The sequence below is a fragment of the Salvelinus alpinus genome, chromosome 1 (assembly GCF_045679555.1).
Source record: "Salvelinus alpinus chromosome 1, SLU_Salpinus.1, whole genome shotgun sequence".
Classification (NCBI taxonomy): domain Eukaryota; kingdom Metazoa; phylum Chordata; class Actinopteri; order Salmoniformes; family Salmonidae; genus Salvelinus; species Salvelinus alpinus.
The window spans coordinates 24,227,292-24,248,366 of record NC_092086.1 but is presented as its reverse complement, the minus strand read 5'-3'; the positions used below and the strand labels follow the sequence as shown (position 1 = coordinate 24,248,366).

At 45.4% G+C, this 21,075-nt stretch overlaps 1 protein-coding gene and 1 long non-coding RNA gene across 2 annotated transcripts; one reads left to right on the top strand and one right to left on the bottom strand.

Moving 5' to 3' along the window:
- The first annotated feature begins 2,546 nt into the window (after positions 1-2,546).
- Positions 2,547-4,143, top strand: LOC139571639 (dexamethasone-induced Ras-related protein 1-like). The gene is made up of 2 exons (XM_071394698.1): positions 2,547-2,904; positions 3,121-4,143. Exons 1-2 carry the CDS (start codon positions 2,646-2,648, stop codon positions 3,648-3,650), a joined length of 789 nt encoding a protein of 262 aa, XP_071250799.1. The 5' UTR covers positions 2,547-2,645; the 3' UTR covers positions 3,651-4,143.
- A 4,155-nt stretch (positions 4,144-8,298) lies between these two features.
- On the bottom strand, positions 8,299-20,730 carry LOC139571617 (uncharacterized). Its single transcript, XR_011674328.1, has 2 exons — positions 20,497-20,730; positions 8,299-8,607 (listed from the first exon to the last, which is right to left on the bottom strand). It is a non-coding gene; the product is annotated as an uncharacterized lncRNA (long non-coding RNA).
- Between the last annotated feature and the right edge of the window lie 345 nt (positions 20,731-21,075).

Below are 21,075 nucleotides of genomic sequence, written 5' to 3'. Positions count from 1 at the left end.
CCTGCTGCCCACTGTTAGATGACCTGCTGCCCACTGTTAGATGGCCTGCTGCCCCCTGTGAGATGACCTGCTGCCCACTGTTAGATGACCTGCTGCCCACTGTTAGATGACCTGCTGCCCACTGTTAGATGACCTGCTGCCCACTGTGAGATGACCTGCTGCCACCTGTTAGATGGCCTGCTGCCCACTGTTAGATGGCCTGCTACCCCCTGTGAGATGACCTGCTGCCACCTGTTAGATGGCCTGCTGCCCACTGTTAGATGACCTGCTGCCCACTGTTAGATGACCTGCTACCCCCTGTTAGATGACCTGCTGCCCCCTGTTAGATGGCCTGCTGCCCACTGTTAGATGACCTGCTGCCCACTGTTAGATGACCTGCTGCCTACTGTGAGATGACCTGCTGCCCCCTGTGAGATGACCTGCTGCCACCTGTTAGATGACCTGCTGCCCACTGTTAGATGACCTGCTGCCACCTGTTAGATGGCCTGCTGCCCCCTGTTAGATGACCTGCTGCCCACTGTTAGATGACCTGCTGCCTACTGTGAGATGACCTGCTGCCCCCTGTGAGATGACCTGCTGCCACCTGTTAGATGACCTGCTGCCCCCTGTTAGATGACCTGCTGCCCACTGTTAGATGACCTGCTGCCCACTGTTAGATGGCCTGCTACCCCCTGTGAGATGACCTGCTGCCCACTGTGAGATGACCTGCTGCCCCCTGTGAGATGACCTGCTGCCCCCTGTGAGATGACCTGTTGCCCCCTGTGAGATGACCTGCTGCCCCCTGTTAGATGACCTGCTGCCCCCTGTTAGATGACCTGCTGCCCCCTGTGAGATGACCTGCTGCCCCCTGTTAGATGACCTGCTGCCCCCTGTGAGATGACCTGCTGCCCACTGTTAGATGGCCTGTTAGATGTATTAGACTGTGTATATTATACTGTATATATTTTTTGTACAGATACAGTTCATTGCTTAACAGTTTTGCGAAGATGACCTGCTGTCCCCTGTGAGATGGCTGTTTCACTACCTTGACCTCTGGCCTATCGGATAGGATTAACTGCATAAAAATAGAATGAATAGAAGGGACAAATCGTTGACTTGAATGGGGACCCTGTACTATTCATTCTATTTGATAGGCATGTAATACTATCCCATAGACTAAATCCTGGTAGATACCTTTTCAAAAACTGGGCCCAGAAGATCACAGACAAATATAACCTACCCAGAGCTCAGCACTGATCATGTGTTACCTCTGTGAAAACGGTGTGAGTTCAGCTAGTATCAGTTTCCTCAACTGTCTCCATGCTATCCAAGGGTTATATAAAGTGGGTGTCCATGTCACATTCATTTGGACTACTAGGCTGACGTTTAATGCAGTTTAGGGTGCAGCAAATTATCCAAATCTGCCATCACATTGTTTGGAAAATGCAGACATGCTTTAGTGGCCTTCATTTCAGTTAATTTACCCAAGTGTGGAGAAAGAGTCAGGAGTCAAAACCCTTTGAATTATTGGTGACTCAGTAGTCTAATTACTTGGTTGAAATGATACATTTGTGTGTATTTATCATGCACATAAACCTCTGTGGATACACATATAATATGTTGTATAAGGTGGAGGTAATTTTTAATTTCCACAATGATTTCCTGCTGATGATATTAAGTATATTATTGTTGTCCTGCGTTGGGGTGCTCGCCTCAAGCTCATTGTGTTGAGTTGTGTGCAACCGCTCGGACAAAACAAAAACCCTTTCTAGTTCCAGCGCCATCTAGCGGTCTACAAACACGTGGCCGAAATCGGAGGTGCGCTCCTTCACTGCGCAGCACGAGCTAGACGCGGATGGCTGTCACCGCAGCGTACAACAAACTAGATGTCTGGTGAAACAGAGTGAACGACGGAGTATGTTAATATCTTGTTGACGGCGAAGTGTGTTGTTGACATGAAATAAGCCTATGCAAATGAACTATTGTGATTCGTAGTAACCTTTGCACACAATAATTATTATTTGCACACAATAATGCACACGGGCCATCATAATAATAATCATTACCAAAATAACGACACTATCGTCTTGAGTATTTGTCCTGTTTGAGGGGTATTGCGTTTGCAAAATACATTTTATTGCCATGGTAGATAACTCCATTTTGTGGGACCCTTGAGTCCCCACCAAAAGAGGAGATTTACCACATTGTGATTTGGCATTTATATTTATGAAAACATCTTTGGACTATGGTTATGTTAATTAACATATCCGTGTGTATGAATTGAACTCAGTAACAACAACATTATCTACGCTTGAGTTTTTAGGTAGGCCGTTATTTATATTGTTTTACACATAAATATTTTTTTATTTTTCTCTAAACAGTTTATATAATTACTGTCTGCTCATACATACGGACTAGACAGACGGACGCAACAACAAGAGCATAATAATAACCACAAACTTTTCCCGTCAGACCAATGCGTAATGCATGACGCGCCTAGGAGGAGTGGTCAGCATCGCATATATATACCCAGTCGCGCTCTCCTCAGATTCAGCAAAGCAGCAGCGCTTACAAACAGACAATATCCCTCTAGACTATTAGAGAGGTTGCATTCACCATCTCGCCTTCGCACCAAAGACACACGTCGGTGCGCAAAGAAAAATAACATGTCTCCGTCCGAGAACGAGTTTAAAATCCCGGCCAAAAATTGCCACAGGATGGTGATTCTGGGCTCTACAAAAGTTGGCAAGACGGCCATCATCTGTCGGTTTCTGAACGAAAGAGTCGAGGACCAGTACACGCCGACCATCGAAGACTTTCATAGAAAATTATACTGCATTCGGGGAGATGTATACCAGTTGGACATTCTGGACACCTCTGGAAACCATCCCTTCCCCGCTATGAGGAGACTCTCTATCCTTACTGGTAAGCTTAACTCTGAACTAACAAAACAAATAATATGAATGAAAGCCACACTGGAATTTATAGCTACATCGAAATGATATGTATGGGATGTTTTAATAAATCATGCATGCAATAATGCTATATGCAACACTTTTATTGTACACATTTAGCCTAGGCCTATGTAATTATGGACTTTTTCAGCTGTGATATTAATGTGCCTTCCCTTGCTCTCCTCAGGTGATGTTTTCATCCTGGTGTTCAGTCTGGATAACAGAGACTCCTTCCAAGAGGTCCAGCGCCTGAAGCGTCAAATTTACGAGACCAAGTCCTGCCTGAAAAACAAAACCAAAGAGAACGTAGATGTCCCGATAGTTATCTGCGGGAACAAGTGTGACCGGGAGTTTAACCGGGAGGTTCAGAATGAGGAGATTGAGCAGCTGGTGGCTGGTGATGAACAGTGTGCCTACTATGAGATCTCTGCAAAACGGAACACTAATGTCGACCAGATGTTTCAGACTCTTTTTACCATGGCTAAACTGCCCAACGAGATGAGCCCGGACTCTCACCGCAAAGTGTCCTTACAGTTTTGCGAAGTACTGCAAAACAGCAGAAGAAAGTCATTCAGAAATAAGAAATTCAAAGACGGGGAGGCATACGGGATTGTGGAACCGTTCGCGCGCCGACCAAGCGTGCACAGTGACTTGAGGTACATAAAAGAGAAAGCTATTGGCGGCGGACAGAGTAAACAGAGTTGCACCATCAGCTAAGCAATTTACTGACAATGTGCAGGATAATTGTAACGAAATACACCGATAGGGATGATTCCCGCCAGGCTTCTCGCCAGTGTGCGGAGTCCAGGACAACACAGCACCCCAGGGCGCAGTGACAGCAAGGGGTGTGTATCCCAAACCGTGCCAGGACGCGCCGAGAGGGTGCATGACATGGTCAGTCCGTCAGAAATGTCCCTGTGGAGTCAGGACTCTCAAAAGGGATGTAGCTTTAGAGAACCTACATTGAGGTAGCCTATTCTTGTCAACTACATGCTGTAAAATCTGCCTCTACTGAATGTAGAATGTTGCCTTTACCTATGAGGTGGCTCTTGTTTACATTTAGCATTTTGTTATTTTTTACATGGAAATGAACTTGAACGCTAATTTCATTCTGAACAAATCTATGAATGTATATTTATTATTCTGTCATCGTTTACTTTTCACAAAGAAAGAAACATGAGGAGAAAATAAAACCATTTGACAACTATAATTACCATGTCTGTCATCCTTTTTATTGTGCTTGTATAATAACATTGATGGTAAATAAGGATATTCTCAGGTCTTCTCAGTGAAATTACATTTTTTAAGTATTGCCTATAACCTAACATTCATTTTTCAAGTACACTAAGTGTACAAAACATTAAGAACACCTTCCTAATATTTAGTTGCACCCCCGTCCTTTCAAAGGCACTTCAATGTTTTGTCTTGCCCATTCACCCTCTGAATGGCACACATACACAATCCATGTCTCAAGGCTTAAAAATCCTTCTTTAACCGGTCTCCTCCCCTTCATCTACACTGATTGGAGTAGATTTAACAGGTGACATTAATAAGGGATCATAGCCTTTACCTGGATTCAGCTGCTCAGTCTATTTCAGCGATGGGCAACTGGTGGCTGCATGCGGCCCAATGCAGCCCCCCTTTTGTAGGCCTGTAGACCAATTTGACCTGAAAACTCTGATATTTATTGGAGGGGGGGGGGGGGGGGGGTCAGTCAGGTCTCAGCTTTCTGTTGAGAGTCAGAATAATAGAATACACAATGTGCCAGTTTTGAAATGTGGTTGTGCATCAGCTGTCACTCAATTAGCCCATGTGTGTGGATGTGAGTACACAGACTCAGGAGCCACCACTGCGGCCCCTCATGATGAGTTCTGTTTTTTTGTGTCCCTCACCCCCATCAAAGTTGCCCACCCCTGGTGTACGTCATGGAAAGAGCAAGTGTTCATAATGTTTTGTATTAATATATATTATTTATACCTCACATATGCGACCCATGATAAGACTATGCAATTAGCCTATTAAAATGTTTTTCTGACTGCATAAGATGATTTAGCAATATGCAAGAGACTACAGTTCAGTTAGGCAATCAATACATGTCTGAGAATGGATACAAGTGTATTTAATTACTTTGTAAAAGGAATGCATTCACATACAAGGCATAACACTTCAGTTACAAAGCATTAATAAGCATGATAAGGCATTATTCTAGGCATGATCAGAGAGCGAGAGAGGTCATAGCCTGAAAGGTCATGCCCCAAGAGTCCCTGGGGCGGAGAGAGATAGAGAAAGAGTGTAGGTATCTCACCAGCACAGATCAGGAAAAAACAATAGAATGAAGCAATGAAGCTAAGACCCTGTTAGAACCATTTCACCATGATTAGATTCAAAAGTTGATGACCAATAGCATTACTGTAAAGTTAACCTCCAATGAGATATCAGACCTACAGGCTCTAAAGACAACTGAACCTCTTCTTCACAAGAGATGACACAATGGGGGATGGCACGATAACACAGAGAATTCTTGCATACAGTGTAAAGAGTCACTTTGGGGGCTGCCCTGTAATTTGTACAGTAAAATCCTACTTTGACGTCCTCCTTTTATCAATTTACATTACATTACTGTAAACGGCAATGCATTGTGGTCTAGGGAATTACTACATTACTTAGCGGCAATATTAACAGCAAATGTTCAGCTAAGATACAGGAGAGTAAATTACAGTAAATTCCTTTACTTTCTAAGTGCATGCCCATGTTATGCCATTTCAAAACTAATTATAAAGCCCTCATTTAAAGGGATAGTTCACCCAACTTACAAAATGACATATGGGTTTCCTGACCCTGTAAGCGGTCCATGGACAAGGTAAGATAGCAATCCATGATTTGTTTTTGTTTTTTACCGGGCAACTTTGTTTCATTTTTGTCAAAAAATCTATGCAAGTCAATATCCCTGATATTAACACCAAGTAGAAAAAATACTTCACTAGAGCATACTAAGAGGCACTAGCGCCAGCTACAAAAGGAAAGTGAACATTTGGGCCATATGACATCATCATTTTATCCACCAACAAAGATATTCCCACAAGTACATGCAACTCGGTGCAGCTGGAGTTGTACAGGGATTCAGAGAAAAATATTCAACCATTTATCTTGGGTTAAAAATAGATGACTGAGCAGAGCAGTTGATGATAGTTCTCTACAGTACTAATTAGTGAATAAATTAGCATTTCATTTGTATGGATGATGGCATCAGAAGAGAAAATCAGTGTGAAAGTGAGATGTCTGGGTGACATGCTCACATCCAGACAGTCTCTTCTTGAGACATTACTTTGATAAACCTCCCCATCTACAGTGCATTTAATAAGCCTGTAGTCAGAAGCTACAGTATCTATGACGACAGTAGCACTCGCAATAGTTATAATTGTTCTAAAAATACCACTTCATTAAGTCTGCCCAGCTAGTCTTGACACATTTATATGAGAGGTTAGTCAGAGCTTCCAAATGTTTTTTTAACATTTTATATTTCACCTTTATTTAACCAGGTAGGCCAGTTGAGAACAAGTTCTCATTTTCAACTGCGACCTGGCCAAGATAAAGCAAAGTGCGACACAAACACAGAGTTACACATGGAATAAACAAACATACAGTCAGTAACACAATAGAAAAGTCTATATACAGTGTGTGCAAATGAGGTAAGATAAGGGAGGTAAGGCAATAAATAGGCCACAGTGGCGAAAGAATTACAATTTAGCAATTAAACACTGGAGTGATAGATGTGCAGAAGATGAATGTGCAAGTAGAGATACTGGGGTGCAAAGGAGCAACAACAAAAAAATAACAATATGGGGATGAGGTAGTTGGATGGGATATTTACAGATGGGCTATGTACAGGTGCAGTGATCTGTGAGCTGCTCTGACAGCTTACGCTTAAAGCTAGTGAGGGAGATATGAGTCTCGAGCTTCAGTGATTTTTGCAATTAGTTCCAGTCATTGGCAGCAGATAATTGGAAGGAAAGGCAGCCAAACGAGGAATTGGCTTTGGAGTGACCAGTGAAATATCCCTGCTGGTGCCCATGCTACGGATGGGTGCTGCTATGGTGACCAGTGAGCTGAGATAAGGTGGGGCTTTACCTAGCAAAGACTAAGGTAAAGCTTCCAACTGTACATTGGTTATTAATACAAATAATGTTATTGGGTCAATGATGAATAAGGGTTTAAAATAGGCAAAATATGAAACTGTTAAAAATGTGAATTTAAGTTATTTCTACCTTCATTAGAGTGTTGGATATATATTTCAACAAGTTTTAGTCACTGAGAATTAAATCCATGCATTTTCAATTTGAATCATATTATTTCTCCTATGAATAGTGTCATTCGTCGGTGTAACGATAATGGATTTTCACATTATTTTATTATTTACCAGTATCGTAACAAACGTTGTCGGGAGAAAGAGAAGACCAAGATGCAGCGTGGTAAGTATTCATAATACTTTTAATAAATACCAATACTTGAACAAAAAACAACAAAACAACAAACGAACAGTTCTGCAAGGTGCAATACACAAAACAGAAAACAACTACCCACAAACACAGGTGAGAACAGGCTACCTAAATATGGTTCTCAATCAGAGACAACGATTGACAGCTGCCTCTGATTGGGAACCATACCAGGCCAAACACATAGAAATACAACACACAGAACAAAACATAGAATGCCCACCCCAACTCACGCCCTGACCAACCAAAATAGAGACATAAAAAGGATCTCTAAGGTCAGGGCGTGACAAGTATTAGCATTCAGCTGTTCATAGATAGTAATAGTTTGATCTCAACAAACAGGTACTGCTTTGAAATTCCAAATCGTTTTTTAAGCGTTGTACCGTATGACACAGGATTTTGTATCATAGTTTACCAGTGACCGAAAAGGTGAAATGATCAATATTTTAGGGGGTCCTTAAAATATATTAGCATTCAGCTATTTATAAAGAGTAATACACGTAGCTTGAGCTCAACAAACATGTACTGCTTTGAAAATCCAAATTAACATCATACATTTTGGCTTTTCTACTAATATGAGCTCATTTGTTGATTTTAGCACCTAAAATGCCACGCTCTAAAGTTTAAAAAAAAATGGAACATTTCTATAAATTTATTTTCTATAAAGAGGTAAAGATTGTTATTTGTCCTCAGATGACAAAACTCAATGATGTAATAATATGTGAAAAACCTGCGTTACAGCATCTGACTGTAGCATCTTTATACAGAATGACACACTAAGATTCCACATTGGATGATACTAAAAGACTGTCTCAGCAACAATGATGTACTTATTACATATTAAATATAAAATGAAAGACACTGGCAATCAGTTTTAATCAGCTTTTTACTTTATTTTAAGGTAAATGGAGAAAAGGCATAAGGAAAAGGAATGTCAGAACTCTAATTCATCTATGATATAAAGTCAAGAACAATTCATTTTGAAACATTGAAAAGTATAACATTGATTGAATAACATTGTCAGCAAAATGTGATGAACTTGGATTGAAAATCTGCCCAAAATAATTCCCCAGCTCCTTTGGTTTTTACTCCATTTCTCCCTTCTCTTTTCAGCTGTAGAGGTCGTCATCTCTCTAACTGGGCGATGGTCTATGTTCCTCTCCTTCTTACGTCTGCGGTAGCTAAACACAAGACAAATATAATTACAGAGATATAGTGCAGGCTATAGTAAAATTACTTTCATTATATTAATATTTCCTAAATGCTGTTGTAAACAACCTTTGAGTAACCGCCCACAGCCTAGTCTGAAACTCATACGTTGTGTTGAAGATAAAAGATCTAGCCTACTGCTAACCTAACTGAATTTAGTCATAATTCAGGTTTGCTGGTTGCTGAACTGCACTTGTCACTTAACTGCATGACCACTATAATACCTTGCTTTCCTGCTCAAAAGTGACTCTTCCCTAACTAGAGGATCTGAGTTCTTCCAGGCCCTGAACCGTGCAGCCCTATCGTTGTTGGATAGAGGCATCTATAAGGACATATATTCCCTCAACATCAAAACTGTACTGATAAAGCATTACTACAACATTATGATAATAATTAAATGCTGATGACTTGAATTTAATAATAATAATGACCATGTTGTTAAAAAGGGTTAAACCATGGCCTTATACCTTTTAAAGGGTTCATAAATGACGTTATGATAAACTGTAAGGTCTCTCTTCAGGAGACCTCGGTGTGTTAAAACCTGTTTTGAGTGTTGTGACCTTCAGACACTATCAGAAGGCGTCTACATTCAGACTCCTGTCTGGATCCCACCGTGGTTATCTGGTTCTCCGAGAACACAAGGCTGCCACAGACCTGATGAAACCAGTCCCCTGTCAGAAGATGCTTACACTCGTTCACCTTGTCATGACCCTATACTTGTGATGACAGGTCAAGTTTTGGTCAAACCCACTTCTGAGTTTTTACTTGCTGATAAGATGGTTCCTGCTGTCAGGGGGAGGTTAGATTTATTAAAATGTTGTTGCTAGGGAAAGTTACGTAAGGGGGATTGGGGAGGCTATATGAGTTACAGGATGTCTAGGACATTTTGCAGAACTTAGGGAGAAACTATCATATACTGTTATACTGTACTCTGTACCAACTTCTGTCTACAAATTGTATTACTAAAGGAGTATTTTTTAATATTTAAACAAAGAGTCTGTGTTTCCTTTCCATTACTAATTATATAGACCTGATTATTTGTTGAAGAAATTGACCAACATTGTCATTACTTTTGTTTTTCACAATGTAATAAACACAAAATATACCTCAACACATAAAAATACATAAATATGTTATTCATAAAATGTACACTATATTCCGTAAAAGCGAATGTCCTAAAAACACAAAAACGATACTGTATGTGTGTCATACAGCGTAACAAATGACATTGTGGTATAACAGTTATACAGAATGACATAATCGTTACTCCGTATGACAAAAAACAGTTTGAACTTATTCTACAGGCAATTGCTTGGCCACCTATTAAAAAACTATGACCTTGATCTACAGCTTTTTAATGTTACATTTCACATCAAATATGCTATTTTAAAATAAAAACAACATTTTAAATGTTTAAGCGTTGTACCGTATGACACAGGATTTTGTACCATAGTGCACCAGTAAACGAAAAGGTGAAATTATCAATATTTTAGGGGGTCCTTCTGAATCTTCTTTCTGATGCATTATCCTGTTATGTGACTATCGCAAAGCATTATGGTCTGAAATGGCTCCTGAATGTCTGTTATACTGAATGACATTGAATGAAATCCCAATGTAGAGACAAAGGTCTTTCAAGCATAAAAAATGTAATAAAGTTTAAGATCCTCACCATTATTTTTACTTATCAATACAGATACTCACAATTATGGCACCAGAGTTTTTATATTATTTTTATAGTAAAAACCAAAATGTAGAACATTTTTGCATATTGATTTTAGTTTAGGTACTTCTGAGCTCTATAGCTCCCTAAATTCCCATTAATCATAATGAATACTGTTATAAGCCAGTAAATAGGGGAAAGTGAAGTCTAATAATGCAGTGTTTATAAACATTGATTATGCTTCAGACACCAAAATAGACACGTCAGGTCATTGACCCTATTACAGATGAAGACATTTCTACTTTTCATCTCCTTAGCAAGATGAGCTTCGTGCAAAAAATATCTAAGGGCACAGATCAAGCAGCATTGAACTCAGGCACTGTCCAGAAAACAACCCTAGCCCCGAGGCACTGGTTAAGATCTGAGAGGAGTGGAAACTAGGTGTAAGAAATATGGGTAATATTCCATGAAGCTTATCAAAGGAAAATGTGGAGCTATGACTATATTTAGTGTACCTGTCTAATGAATACTGTCCCATCTACACAAGTGCCTTTAGTGCCGGGGGGTAGTGCCTTTAGGGGGGGGGGGTAGTGCCTTTAGGGGGGGGGGGGGGGGTAGTGCCTTTAGGGGGGGGGGTAGTGCCTTTAGTGCCGGGGGGTAGTGCCTTTAGTGCCGGGCAGTGCCTTTAGTGCCGGGCAGTGCCTTTAGGGGGGCAGTGCCTTGTAGTGCCTTTAGGGGGACAGTGCCTTTAGTGCCGGGCAGTGCCTTTAGGGGGGCAGTGCCTTGTAGTGCCTTTAGGGGGGCAGTGCCTTGTAGTGCCTTTAGGGGGGCAGTGCCTTGTAGTGCCTTTAGGGGGGCAGTGCCTTGTAGTGCCTTTAGGGGGGCAGTGCCTTTAGGGGCGCAGTGCCTTTAGTGCCGGGTAGTGCCTTTAGTGCCGGGTAGTGCCTTTAGGGGGGCAGTGCCTTGTAGTGCCTTTAGGGGGGCAGTGTCTTGTAGTGCCTTTAGGGGGGGTAGTGCCTTTAGGGGGGGTAGTGCCTTTAGGGGGGGTAGTGCCTTTAGGGGGGGTAGTGCCTTTAGGGGGGGTAGTGCCTTTAGGGGGGGTAGTGCCTTTAGGGGGGGGTAGTGCCTTTAGGGGGGGGTAGTGCCTTTAGGGGGGGGTAGTGCCTTTAGGGGGGGGTAGTGCCTTTAGGGGGGGGTAGTGCCTTTAGGGGGGGTAGTGCCTTTAGGGGGGGCAGTGCCTTTAGGGGGGGCAGTGCCTTTAGGGGGGGCAGTGCCTTTAGGGGGGGCAGTGCCTTTAGGGGGGGCAGTGCCTTGTAGTGCCTTTAGGGGGGCAGTGCCTTTAGGGGGGCAGTGCCTTTAGTGCCGGGTAGTGCCTTTAGTGCCGGGTAGTGCCTTTAGGGGGGCAGTGCCTTGTAGTGCCTTTAGGGGGGCAGTGCCTTGTAGTGCCTTTAGGGGGGTAGTGCCTTTAGGGGGGTAGTGCCTTTAGGGGGGGTAGTGCCTTTAGGGGGGGTAGTGCCTTTAGGGGGGGTAGTGCCTTTAGGGGGGGGTAGTGCCTTTAGGGGGGGGTAGTGCCTTTAGGGGGGGTAGTGCCTTGTAGTGCCTTTAGGGGGACAGTGCCTTTAGGGGGGCAGTGCCTTTAGGGGGGCAGTGCCTTGTAGTGCCTTTAGGGGGGCAGTGCCTTTAGGGGGGCAGTGCCTTTAGGGGGGGCAGTGCCTTGTAGTGCCTTTAGGGGGGCAGTGCCTTTAGGGGGGCAGTGCCTTTAGTGCCGGGTAGTGCCTTTAGGGGGGCAGTGCCTTGTAGTGCCTTTAGGGGGGTAGTGCCTTTAGGGGGGTAGTGCCTTTAGGGGGGGTAGTGCCTTTAGGGGGGGTAGTGCCTTTAGGGGGGGTAGTGCCTTTAGGGGGGGTAGTGCCTTTAGGGGGGGTAGTGCCTTGTAGTGCCTTTAGGGGGACAGTGCCTTTAGGGGGGCAGTGCCTTTAGGGGGGCAGTGCCTTGTAGTGCCTTTAGGGGGGCAGTGCCTTTAGGGGGGGCAGTGCCTTTAGGGGGGGCAGTGCCTTTAGGGGGGGCAGTGCCTTGTAGTGCCTTTAGGGGGGCAGTGCCTTTAGGGGGGCAGTGCCTTTAGTGCCGGGTAGTGCCTTTAGTGCCGGGTAGTGCCTTTAGGGGGGCAGTGCCTTGTAGTGCCTTTAGGGGGGCAGTGCCTTGTAGTGCCTTTAGGGGGGGTAGTGCCTTTAGGGGGGTAGTGCCTTTAGGGGGGCAGTGCCTTTAGTGCCGGGTAGTGCCTTTAGTGCCGGGTAGTGCCTTTAGTGCCGGGTAGTGCCTTTAGGGGGGCAGTGCCTTGTAGTGCCTTTAGGGGGGCAGTGCCTTGTAGTGCCTTTAGGGGGGCAGTGCCTTGTAGTGCCTTTAGGGGGGCAGTGCCTTGTAGTGCCTTTAGGGGGGCAGTGCCTTGTAGTGCCTTTAGGGGGGCAGTGCCTTGTAGTGCCTTTAGGGGGGCAGTGCCTTGTAGTGCCTTTAGGGGGGCAGTGCCTTGTAGTGCCTTTAGGGGGGTAGTGCCTTTAGGGGGGGCAGTGCCTTGTAGTGCCTTTAGGGGGGCAGTGCCTTTAGGGGGGCAGTGCCTTTAGGGGGGCAGTGCCTTTAGTGCCGGGTAGTGCCTTTAGGGGGGCAGTGCCTTGTAGTGCCTTTAGGGGGGCAGTGCCTTGTAGTGCCTTTAGGGGGGTAGTGCCTTTAGGGGGGTAGTGCCTTTAGGGGGGTAGTGCCTTTAGGGGGGTAGTGCCTTTAGTGCCGGGTAGTGCCTTTAGTGCCGGGTAGTGCCTTTAGGGGGGCAGTGCCTTGTAGTGCCTTTAGGGGGGCAGTGCCTTGTAGTGCCTTTAGGGGGGCAGTGCCTTGTAGTGCCTTTAGGGGGGCAGTGCCTTGTAGTGCCTTTAGGGGGGCAGTGCCTTGTAGTGCCTTTAGGGGGGCAGTGCCTTGTAGTGCCTTTAGGAGGGCAGTGCCTTGTAGTGCCTTTAGGGGGGCAGTGCCTTTAGGGGGGTAGTGCCTTTAGGGGGGCAGTGCCTTGTAGTGCCTTTAGGGGGGTAGTGCCTTTAGGGGGGTAGTGCCTTGTAGTGCCTTTAGGGGGGGCAGTGCCTTTAGGGGGGCAGTGCCTTTAGGGGGGCAGTGCCTTTAGGGGGGCAGTGCCTTTAGGGGGGCAGTGCCTTTAGGGGGGCAGTGCCTTGTAGTGCCTTTAGGGGGGCAGTGCCTTTAGGGGGGCAGTGCCTTGTAGTGCCTTTAGGGGGGGTAGTGCCTTTAGGGGGGCAGTGCCTTTAGGGGGGCAGTGCCTTTAGGGGGGCAGTGCCTTTAGGGGGGCAGTGCCTTTAGGGAGGCAGTGCCTTTAGGGGGGCAGTGCCTTTAGGGGGGCAGTGCCTTTAGTGCCTTTAGGGGGGCAGTGCCTTTAGGGGGGCAGTGCCTTTAGTGCCTTTAGGGGTGCAGTGCCTTTAGGGGGGGCAGTGCCTTTAGGGGGGCAGTGCCTTGTAGTGCCTTTAGGGGGGGCAGTGCCTTGTAGTGCCTTGTAGTGCCTTTAGGGGGGCAGTGCCTTTAGGGGGGCAGTGCCTTTAGTGCCTTTAGGGGGGCAGTGCCTTTAGGGGGGCAGTGCCTTTAGTGCCTTTAGGGGGGCAGTGCCTTTAGGGGGGCAGTGCCTTTAGGGGGGCAGTGCCTTTAGTGCCTTTAGGGGGGCAGTGCCTTTAGTGGGGCAGTGCCTTTAGGGGGGCAGTGCCTTTAGGGGGGCAGTGCCTTTAGGGGGGCAGTGCCTTTAGTGCCTTTAGGGGGGCAGTGCCTTTAGGGGGGCAGTGCCTTTAGTGCCTTTAGGGGTGCAGTGCCTTTAGGGGGGCAGTGCCTTTAGGGGGGCAGTGCCTTTAGGGGGGCAGTGCCTTGTAGTGCCTTTAGGGGGGCAGTGCCTTGTAGTGCCTTTAGGGGGGGCAGTGCCTTGTAGTGCCTTGTAGTGCCTTTAGGGGGGCAGTGCCTTTAGGGGGGGGCAGTGCCTTGTAGTGCCTTTAGGGGGGCAGTGCCTTGTAGTGCCTTTAGGGGGGCAGTGCCTTTAGTGCCTTTAGGGGGGCAGTGCCTTTAGGGGGGCAGTGCCTTGTAGTGCCTTTAGGGGGGCAGTGCCTTGTAGTGCCTTTAGGGGGGCAGTGCCTTGTAGTGCCTTTAGGGGGGTAGTGCCTTTAGGGGGGCAGTGCCTTTAGGGGGGCAGTGCCTTTAGGGGGGCAGTGCCTTTAGGGGGGCAGTGCCTTTAGGGGGGCAGTGCCTTTAGGGGGGCAGTGCCTTGTAGTGCCTTTAGGGGGGCAGTGCCTTGTAGTGCCTTTAGGGGGGTAGTGCCTTTAGTGCCTTTAGGGGGGCAGTGCCTTTAGGGGGGCAGTGCCTTTAGGGGGGCAGTGCCTGTAGGGGGGCAGTGCCTTGTAGTATCTTTAGGGGGGCAGTGCCTTGTAGTTCCTTTAGGGGGGCAGTGCCTTGTAGTGCCTTTAGGGGGGCAGTGCCTTGTAGTGCCTTTAGGGGGGCAGTGCCTTGTAGTGCCTTTAGGGGGGCAGTGCCTTGTAGTGCCTTTAGGGGGGCAGTGCCTTTAGGGGGGCAGTGCCTTGTAGTGCCTTTAGGGGGGCAGTGCCTTGTAGTGCCTTTAGGGGGGCAGTGCCTTGTAGTGCCTTTAGGGGGGTAGTGAAAAAAAGGAGAGTAGTGCCTTTAGGCGGGTAAAGTCTAGGGGTTGTTTCTGGACAGGGCCTTTGCTTCGGCGTTATCTTGCTGTGTCGTTACATACATAGAGTGGGGCTAATGTAGTCTAATCATTTTTTGAGTAAAAATGGTTAGAAGGGTTTATGGTGAAGGTTAAAGTTAAAGTTAGTGTTGATTCTATACTGAGATGGTTGACTTAAAGCCAGCTGCTGACCAACCTCACCTGACCCTGTGTGTACAGTATAGGGAGAGAAAGGAGACAGCTGCTGGGTCATGTCGATACCATGCCTGGGGGAGACTTAAGTTGTGGTAGTTCAAATCCATTCTGTATAAGATGAACCAATACACAAGTCTTTGCTTTTAGCATTAAGTGCAACTGAGGTGAGGAGAATGAATCTAGTGCCTTCATTCAGAGTCTGATATTAGCTCCGAGATTAGAATGTAGGTGTGCAGGGGCTACCAAAGCCTTAGAAGAATAGGGTTTCTGGGGAAGGTCATTGGTTTAAAAATAAAAGTTGATAGCATCTCCCAAAAAGGACAATATTAGAGCCATAAATCATCAGTGAAGACTATGAGTATGAATACATTTGAATGATCCTATTCTGTAAACCGAGTAGTTTCCGCAGAGGAAACCCTTCCTTCAGTGAGTTTGAACAAGGTCACCCTGTAGACCAGGGGCTCTCAAACCTCTCCTCGTGAGGTGAATTAGTTCAGGGATACAACAACATTGTGAAACGTCTGGAGCTCCACGAAGAGAGGTTTGAGAGCCACTGCTGTAGCCTACTCTCAAAAAACTTCACCTCTGTCACAATGTTTTTGTTTAGGGCGACCATTTTGTTCAAAACTCTTCCGCATGTAACAATTCCGTCCAGCTATTAATATACACAGGAACACAACATTTCTTACAGACGGAACCAAGTGGGAACATTGTTTGGTAGGAACACAAGTAGGAGGCGAGGGGCAGCCTTGTACACAAAGTCTTCGTCCCAGGAGGAGGAAGAGGAGGAGGGAAGGGTTGAATAGTAGAATGGAACAGCGGCTGGAACACAGCTGAAGGTACATCCTCTACTCACACAAGCTGCTGTGGCCACATATACATAACCCATGACACTGCTATTTTCTATCCTCAAACAGGCTGTGGTGGCCACACATAACCCATAACACTGCTCTGTAACAGGTACATCCTCTACTCACAAGGACTGTGGTGGCCTCACATAACCCATAACACTGCTCTGCAAAGCAAAAGGTTTATTATTATGAGAGAACACAACTGGACACAACCCCCCCCCCCCCCCACACTACCACCCCTCAATAGAAGCAGCAGTAGTAACCATACCCACATGGATTAGTAGCAGATTCATGCAGATTAATACACCTCTTTTCCTAAATAAACAAACTGAATAATTAAATCCTCATTTTACATCAGCATCTCCATTTAGTATTTCATTCAATGCTTATAAAAGAACAGAGGACAGAATGAGAAGATTGATAGCTGAATCATAACCAACCACCTGAAGGCAATGTAAACGTGATCTGGAGAACAACAGTGATGTTAACACTGAGCCAGATAAGAAATGTGTCTGGGCTGCTTTCATAAGCTCAGTGAACGTGTCATGAATGATACCCTATTCACTACATAGAGCCCTAAGGGCCCTTATCTAAGGAACACGTATGAGGGGCTCTATGCTACCCCCTTAAACAAGTCCCTTAGGTAAGGGGAAGTTATTCCTTAAGGTAAATCCTTAAGCCAAACACAATGTTTTATGCAACCCAGCCAAGAACATTATCGCCGTACGTTCAGTAGAGCCAGAGACAGCCAGGCCTGGGAGGGATGGAGGAAAGGAGGGAGAAGTCTACTCAACACTGGAAACGGTTGGGTGGATCAGTGGCTGGTGCCACTTTAAATCGGCGGACGGGTTTAATGTAAAGGCTGGAATGGAATGAATGGAACGGTATCAAACACATGAAACCCTCCCTTTCTAATTGTTTGATACAGTTCCATTCATTCCATTACGGCCATGACTATGAGCCGTCCTCCCCTCACCAGCCTCCACTGAGTTGGATAACGGGAGAAGACAGGCAAAGGAGAACAGCTGGAGGTGTGGGTGTATGTGGGAGAGGGGTTGTGTTAACTTGAGTGTGTGTGTGTGTGTGTGTAAATTGTGTGTTTCACAAAATGTATTTTCATTATTGTTAGCTGTTTTCTATTTTGCTTTGCTCACAACAGACCTTAGCAACTGTACAGATGTATGATTGTAATTTGATCACTCTTTAGTTGCTGAGAAGCTTACTGCAAAGCAGGAAATGCAAACTTGTGGTGTATTAGATTTTTTTAAAGACTTCTAAAGTTTGTAATGTCCACTTTGAGAATGGATTTCAGACTTGATTTGCCCTAACAAAAAATGTATCAACCCCAACAAAAATCTCCATTAATTGTAAACCACAACCGGCTCAAATTAAGATCCTACATATGTATGTGGAAGCAAGAGACAGACACAATTATCATCTCCTTTGCTTGCAGATGTACAAGAACCTGGTGCTCTGTCTCACCCACACCATAGCTAATCCATGTATCACTGCTCAGTGCTTATCTAGTCTCTCAGTCAAGGTTTAGTTACAACTCTGGATGAATGCAAGATGGAAAGCAATGGATTGACCTTGACTATTGATTTATATATTGAATTTAAAATGATGACTAGCTGGGCATACTGGGCAATATGGATGCACATCTCTCAGTACATAAAAACCATCAAGTATTCAGCCAAGCCATAGTATAAGTAATATTTTATATTTGAAAATGTTTTAAAGGAAATCTGGGGGAGCCAGTTTGAATGGGCCTGATGCAGCTGATAAAATTAATAATAGTATTATCTTTAATTTACAGGTGCTATGCTTAAGTTTCTCAGCAGAGGAGATGCTGGATCATCAGCCAGTACAAGTACAGACTCAGTTGATCCACATCCAGCCTCAGCCAGTACTAACACAGACCCAGTACAGCCGGTTTCAGGAAATACTAACACAGACCCAATACATCCAGCCTCAGACAGTACTAATACAGACCCAGTACAGCCGGCTTCAGCCAGTACTAACACAGACCCAGTACAGCCGGCTTCAGCAAATACTAACACAGACCCAGTACAGCCGGCTTCAGCAAATACTAACACAGACCCAGTACAGCCAGCTTCAGCAAATACTAACAGACCCAGTACAGCCGGCTTCAGCAAATACTAACACAGACCCAGTACAGCCGGCTTCAGCAAATACTAACACAGACCCAGGTGAAGTACAGGCAGCCTCAGCCAGTACTAACACAGACCCAGGTGAAGTACAGGCAGCTTCAGCCAGTACTAACACAGACCCAGGTCAAGTACAGGCAGCCTCAGCCGGTACTAACACAGACCCAGGTGAAGTACAGGTAGCCTCAGCCGGTACTAACACAGACCCAGGTGAAGTACAGGCAGCCTCAGCCAGTACTAACACAGACCCAGTACAGCCGTCTTCAGCAAGTACTAACAGACCCAGGTGAAGTACAGGCAGCCTCAGCCGGTACTAACCCAGACCCAGGTGAAGTACAGGCAGCCTCAGCCAGTACTAACACAGACCCAGTACAGCCGTCTTCAGCCAGTACTAACACAGACCCAGGTGAAGTACAGGCAGCCTCAGCCAGTACTAACACAGACCCAGGTGAAGTACAGGCAGCCTCAGCCAGTACTAACACAGACCCAGGTGAAGTACAGGCAGCCTCAGCCAGTACTAACACAGACCCAGGTGAAGTACAGGCAGCCTCAGCCAGTACTAACACAGACCCAGGTGAAGTACAGGCAGCCTCAGCCAGTACTAGCACAACCAGATGTGTACAGCCAGCATCAGATACAAGCAGCTCAGACCCTAATAGAACAGTTGCTGCTCCACCAAATGACCCAGCAGATTGGCCCCCAGTCTTAACAGACTTTATGTGGACTGAGATAGTGCTCAGAGGTCCATTCAAACCAGGAATGGATTTTGCTTACACTAAAGACAAGTCTAGAAGAGGTTTCCATTCAGGCTTATTACAGAAGATTACCAGGAGCTGGCTTTCATGCTCAATCAAAAACAACACTGTGTATTGTTTTTGCTGTAAGCTCTTTTCTACTAAAGACTACAAAATAATAAAGGAAGGTGTGAATGACTGGTCAAATATCAACACCATTCTGAAACACCATGAGGGTAGTGCTGAACATACAAACAATATGATTAAGTGAAGAGAACTTGATCTGCGCCTAAGTCGGGGACAGACTCTTGACCAGATACAAATGACAATTTTGGAGGCTGAAAGAAAGAGATGGCGGGATGTCCTTACACGTTTAATAAGTATCACCCAGTCTCTGGCTGAAAGAAACATAGCATTCAGGGGTTCAGACAAACTCTTCCAACCAGATAATGGAAACTTCCTAACAGAGGTTGAATTACTGGCTAAATTTGACCCCGTTTTGGAAAGTCATCTCAGCAAAATGAAAGATGGAGAGACACATGCTCATTACCTTGGGAAGCACACAAAGAATGAGCTCATACAGATTGTGAGTCACAAGATTCTGGAAGCAATAGTGACTCAAGAGACTCAAAGTACTTCTCCATTATCTTGGACTGCACACCTGACATTAGTCACCAGGAGCAAATGTTCATTATTCTGAGAAGCATTGCTTTAAAGGGAAAGCCAGAGATCAAGGAGCACTTCCTCGGCTTTGTGAATGTTGTTACAACAGGCTTGACTCTGTCCACTGTCATCTTCGAAAAGCTGAACTAGCTGAAGATTGCAGAGGGCAAGCTTATGATAAAGTGGCCAGCATGAAGGGCAAGCACCAAGGAGTACAAGCCAGGAGTAGGCTCCAAAGTGTTCATGCAATCAGGTATCAGGCTTCTGAGGTTCGGGAGGCATTACTGGAAGCCAGACAGACAATCAACGATCCTGTGGCCAAAGTGGAGGCACAAGCACTTGCAGATGAAGTTGGATCCTACCGCTTCCTGATTTGCTGTGTCGTATGGTGTGAGATACTGACAATGACAAACAAGGTGAACAAGCTCCTCCAATCTGCCTCAATGCAGTTGGATATTGCAGTGAATTTAATTTCAAATGCAAAGGCCTACCTCGCTACATACCGGGAAACTGGATTCTCTGAGGCCCAGACAACAGCCAAAAGCATTTGTGAAGAAATTAATGTGGAGGCTGTTCTGAAAGAGAAGAGACTGAGAAACAGCAAGAGGCTCCTGATGAACCAATGATTGATGCACTGATAAACCTTGAAGTCAAATACTTATACATTGTGGTCGACTCTGCTGTGACATCCATGGATGAGAGATTTGAAACACTCAACCAGGTGAAAACCAAATATGGAGTGCTGCTGAACTTTAGCACTGCCTCTCAGGTGTCAAGTGAATCTTTAAAGGCTCACTGCATGGAAGTTAAACACTCTGACCTTCAGAGATGACTGTGACATCAGTGGAATGGATCTGGCACACGACATTCAGAATGTACCTGATCTGCCATCAGACAGGATGACTGCCTTTGAGCTGCTTTCTGTAACAATCATCGTTGGAGAAAGAGAGGAGGACCAAGATGCAGCTTGGTGAGTATTCATATTCCTTTTAATGAAAACCAAATACTTGAACAAAACAACAAAATAACAATAAACGAGAATAACACGAAACGAACCAGTCCTGTCTGGTGACACAAAGAAACAGGAACAATCACCCACACCCCACAATACAAAACAGGCTACCTAAATATGGTTCCCAATCAGAGACAACGACTAACACCTGCCTCTGATTGAGAACCATATCAGGCCAACACATAGAAATAGACAAACTAGACAAACAACATAGAATGCCCACTCAGATCACACCCTGACCAAACAAAAGATAGAAACATACAAAGCAAACTATGGTCAGGGCGTGACACTTTCCTTTCTCTGTGAGAAAAACCTGGAGGAACTCTATCCTAACCTTTGGACAGCCCTAAGAATTGCAGTCACCATACCAGTAACAGTAGCATCGGCAGAGAGGAGCTTTTCAAAAAAAAGCTCATCAAAGTTACCTGAGGTCTTCCATGTCACAG

What these genes read in the sequence shown, in the direction of transcription:
- LOC139571639 (XM_071394698.1), top strand. Translation starts at nt 2,646, where the DNA reads ATGTCTCCGTCCGAGAACGAGTTTAAAATCCCGGCCAAAAATTGCCAC. An exon ending in GAGACTCTCTATCCTTACTG is followed by an intron (nt 2,905 to 3,120) that starts GTAAGCTTAACT and finishes TGCTCTCCTCAG; the next exon opens with GTGATGTTTTCATCCTGGTG.